At 48.8% G+C, this 5,039-nt stretch overlaps 1 protein-coding gene across 1 annotated transcript in view; it reads right to left on the reverse strand.

Annotated features, from left to right (window-relative positions):
- LOC106807598 (zinc finger protein castor homolog 1-like) overlaps positions 1 to 4,410 on the reverse strand; it is a gene marked incomplete at its 5' end in the record, with an annotated part of 16,510 nt that extends 12,100 nt beyond the window's left edge. Inside the window, 5 exon segments of the mRNA XM_014809993.1 lie at positions 860 to 1,076; positions 1,387 to 1,600; positions 2,139 to 2,191; positions 2,193 to 2,237; positions 4,372 to 4,410. Coding sequence (XP_014665479.1) covers positions 860 to 1,076; positions 1,387 to 1,600; positions 2,139 to 2,191; positions 2,193 to 2,237; positions 4,372 to 4,410 — 568 coding nt within the window.
- Positions 4,411 to 5,039: the final 629 nt, after the last annotated feature.

The following is a 5,039-nucleotide window of genomic DNA, read 5'->3' on the forward strand; positions in this document are numbered from 1 at the left end:
GCGTGTGTGTGTGTGCGTGCGTGCGTGCGTGCGTGCGCGCGCGTGTGTGTGTGTGTGTGTGTGCGCGCGTGTGTGTGTGTGCGTGCGTGCGTGCGTGCGTGCGCGCGCGTGTGTGTGTGTGTGTGTGTGCGCGCGTGTGTGTGTGTGCGTGCGTGCGTGCGTGCGTGCGCGCGCGTGTGTGTGTGTGTGTGTGTGCGCGCGCGCGTGTGTGTGCGTGCGTGCGTGCGTGCGTGCGTGTGTGCGCGCGCGTGTGTGAGCACGTAAGTACAACATGTACACGACGACGACGACGATACTGGATGACATCGTAAACAACAAGAATGCATGTACCCGCGCGGGGTGCGAGTGGGGGGATGTGTGTGTGTGTGTGTGCGCGCGCGTGCGTGCGCGTGCGTGCGTGCGTGCGTGCGTGTGCGCGCGCGCGCGTGTGTGAGCACGTAAGTACAACATGTACACGACGACGACGACGATACTGGATGACATTGTAAACAACAAGAATGCATGTACCCGCGCGGGGTGCGAGTGGGGGGAGGGGCGGGGGGTGGGGGAGGTTACAAGAGAGGGCGAGATTCTTGGCTCCGCAGCGCGCGAAAACAACAGTATTGTTCTCGACAGAACTAGTGACACTCTTCACACAATATCTACTCTTTCAGAATTTCGTTGTAGTTTCACGCAGTTGACAGAATCTCATTCGAAAAGGTTCACCGTTAACATTCAATTGATAACCAACGTGACGTTGCTCAATTAACCAATGCTATACGAATGCAGTGAGGGAGAGATGGGGGCAGACACGCAGGCCGGACCTAACATGGGTCCTAACACGACACCCCCAAAACAACGAGGCAGCGTCGGTACGCACCCATGTCAGCCTTATTCTTGAACGTGAACGAACATCCCGTACGACGGCAGTGGAAGTGCGTCGTTCGCTGCTGGTAGAATTGACACTTGGGCGAGCCACAGTCTTCGGTGGCTCGGTAGCGCTGGAACCCCTCCATCATGATCGCGCTGTCCTTGCGGTGGTAGTTGGCGTGCATCTGTACGTCTGACGTACTGATGTACACCTTGTCGCAATCCGGCTACGGAATGCAAATGGCCGACGATCAGCACCGGAAACCAGCAGCAATGTCATCGGTAGCAGAAACATCACAAAATGGTGATCAGTATCGTTAGTCTAAGCTGGTATAATTTCTATATATATATATATTTCTATATATATTTGTATATATGGTCTAAGATCCCAATTTTACACTTGTTAACAAGCTCAAGTTTAGTTGCTTAACGGAGATGACTAGAAATCGCCTGGCTCTACCCTCCCACTAAGAGCCGCTACAAACGTTGCTTGAATTGTAAACGCAGTCGCTCGCTTCTCTTCAGAACAAGGATTGCCGGAGTCGAGACAGAGGTAGAGTCGAGACAGAGGTAGAGTCGAGACAGAGGTAGAGTCGAGACAGAGGTAGAGTCGAGACAGAGGTAGAGTCGAGGCAGAGGTAGAAGTCGAAGCAGAGTAGAGCGAGACAGAAGTCCAGAGTCGAGACAGAGGTAGAGGTCGAGACAGAGGCAGAGTCGAGCAGAGCGAGCGTACGAGCGAGGAGCATGGAGACTCAGAACAGAGTAGAGCGCAGACAGAGAGATCGAGACCAGACGGTAGAGTCGAGACAGAGGTAGAGTCCAAGCAGAGGTAGATCGAGACAGAGTAGAGTCCAGGCAGAGGAAGAGTCGAGGCAGGGCGTAAGTCGAGACACAGAGGTAGACGTCGAGACAGCAGGTCCGAGTCCGAGCAAGCAGAAGTAGAATCGAACAGAGATAAGAAGTCGAGACCGAGTAAGAGTCGAGACAGAAGGTAGAGCGAGAGCGAGAGAGGAGTCCCCGGAAACACAGACGGTAGATCGAGACAGAGGTAGGAGACTGAGGTCGAGGAATGACGTCAGGAGAGCAGAACAGTTATAAGAACACCCCCACACACACCTGTCATGCAGTGGAGTAGTGCGTGCGCCTTGCTTTGTGAGGCAGCCAGAGAGTAGGGTCCGCGACCAGACCGATTAACCAAAAGACAGACGGCCATAGCCACAAGGACATGGTGCGGCGACGCCGAACAAAAAAAGACTCACAAAATCGAACTTCCTCGCTGGGAGCAGTGCTATCGATGGCTGTAGCGGAAGAAGCCATGCTGGAGGGATTCATCCCGCTTCTTTGTGCCACTTGTAGTGACGTATCATCTCTCCTTCTTCACAAAACATCTGCGGTAGGAACAGCAAGCTCATAAACAATTCCTCTACACGACAGGGACCACACTCACAATATCACACTCACAATACCATACATGCAATACCACACGTACAATATCACACGCACAATACCACACGCACAATACCACACGCACAATACGCATCACGCGACAATACCACACTCGACAATACCAAATGCCACAATACCACACCCCATACGCACGCACAATAAGCCGCAGCGTACAAACCGCAGCGCGACAAACTACGCGCAGCGCACCAATACCAGCACGCACAATCACTCCGCACGCCACAAATAACCACAGCACAATACCTACGACTGTACACAATACAGCACGCAGCAATCACCAACAACACGAACAATACCCACCAACGCCCACGCATATACCCACACTCGCGTCAATATCCACACGCGCAAAGTTACACTGCATCAGCAGCTGCCACAATCTACCGCAGCGCACAAATACCTGCACGCACAATACCCGTACACGCACCAATAACCACACGCACAAAACCATTAACACACGCGCAAATTCAATACCACATCGTACAAACACACCCCCAATACCACACGCCACATATACATAAACGTGCAATTTAACCCAAGAGAACACGGTGTTAAAAAACAACCACACGTCTACTAACTACCACTCGTACAATACAACAGCGTCAATACTACACGCGTAGCAATACACAGCGCCAATATATCACACGTACACCGCGCAGGCCCGGGGCTGGGGACACAATTCCCATATTTAATGTCCACATTAATTCTAATTAATTCGCACCATTAAATCAAACCAATAGAGCCAGAGTGGCCATGTAAGACGGCAAGCGCTGAATCTTCTCACCTTCCGTCCAAGACTCTCCACCTCGCTTCTCGTCCTACAAATCCCCGCTCTCAATTGGCTGAGACGGATTTTTAGAGGAAGCGATGTGGTTGCTCGACTTTAATCATCCACATTAAAACCGTAGGCTGCGATGGTGAATTTACCGAATTAATGTGACACTAATAGGAATTTATGTGGACATTAAATAGGAATTTATGTGGACATTAAATAGGGAGTGCGATTTAATATCCACATTAAAAACTTAGCTGCGATTGGTTGATTTACGAATTTAATGTGGACATAAATAGGAATTTATGTGACATTAAATAGGAGTGGCGATTATATATCCACATATACAAAACTTAGCTGCGATGTTGATTTAGTGTGAACATTAAATACGAAATTAATGTTGTAGCATCTCAAATATGAATTAGTCGTCGCACTCGCGGGCCTGCGAACACAGTACAAGTACCAGCACGCGACAACTACCACTATCAGCACACAATACCACACGCCAATACCATACGCGACAATCTACACCACACGCACAACTAGACACACGCACACAATACCATACGCACAATACCACACGCACCAATAACACACGCAGCAATACCAACACCAATACACAGCGCACAATTACCACACGCCAGCGAATACCACACCGCACAATACCACACGCGCAATACTACACGTACAATACCACACGTACAATACCACACGCACAATACCACACGCACAATACTACACGTACAATACCACACGTACAATACCACACGTACAATACCACACGCACAATACCACACGCACAATACCACACGCACAATACCACACGCACAATACCACACGTACAATACCACACCACAATACGCAGCACGGTAGCAACCAAACGTACAATATCCACACGGCACAACTCACCCACACTACAATACCAACACGCAGCGAGAGACCACAGCGTACAATACCACACGTACAATACCATATCTAAAGAAGCACACCAATGTGGCGACACTGCAGGGACCACGCCTGATCCACACATAACAGAACATGTAACCAAGAAACAAGAAATAACTAATAAACCTAGCGAAACGCATACCCACTACAGACCCCTCACCCACGTTCATCCGTTGCAGACTAGCGATCCCTAGCCACAGCCCTCTAAACACCTCATAGGCCACGAGGAATATGTCCAGAGAACCACTAGCACAGGTTCTAACGTCTCACAAGGAGCTAACGTATTAGCTTATGTGCCTGACATCAGTATTTACTCTTATAAAATACACGAATATTTCTGCTACCTTGCTCAGGCAGTCCAAGCAATGGAAATGCTCGCGATAGTAAGTTCACACAAGGCAGAGTTCGGCTCGCATGCAGTCCTCCCAGCGGACGCGAAACCTGGAGGTAAAAGCAAAGAGCGGAAACATAACACGAAATCAGACCACAAACTCCATTTTAACCACCAACGTGGTGAAACCAAGCAGTGCATAAACATCCTGTTATGTTATATCCTTATATGTGGCAGCAGTTGTGACACACGTAAACTTGGACTGTGAAAACAGATCAGGGGGCCGTTGACAGAAACATTGTAAAGTTAATGCTAATGTTAATATTAAGAGGAAATTTGGGAATTTGGATTAAGAGGAAGTAGGATTTTTCGTTCTCGTAAATTTACGATGTTTCTGTGAGCGGTTTACGAGTCAAAGTTAATGCTAAGCTAACCAATATTACTTCTGACAACGGCCCCCTGATATTTCGGCTACAACCATTCTACACAACGATCCGATTTTTCCATTTGACCATACCGAGTTAACCATTTTGAGGTTTGATTATGTGTACATGGACTTCTACAAATTTGCTCACGTAAATAAAACATACAATAAACACAGATGGACAAGGAAAAGAGACCACCAGATGGCATTAGAATCGACTGCTAGGTGATTGAACCTTCTACCAGGTGGTTTAAAGT

Source organism: Priapulus caudatus, unplaced genomic scaffold (assembly GCF_000485595.1).
Source record: "Priapulus caudatus unplaced genomic scaffold, Priapulus_caudatus-5.0.1 Scaffold225, whole genome shotgun sequence".
NCBI classification, from domain to species: Eukaryota; Metazoa; Priapulida; class Priapulimorpha; order Priapulimorphida; family Priapulidae; genus Priapulus; species Priapulus caudatus.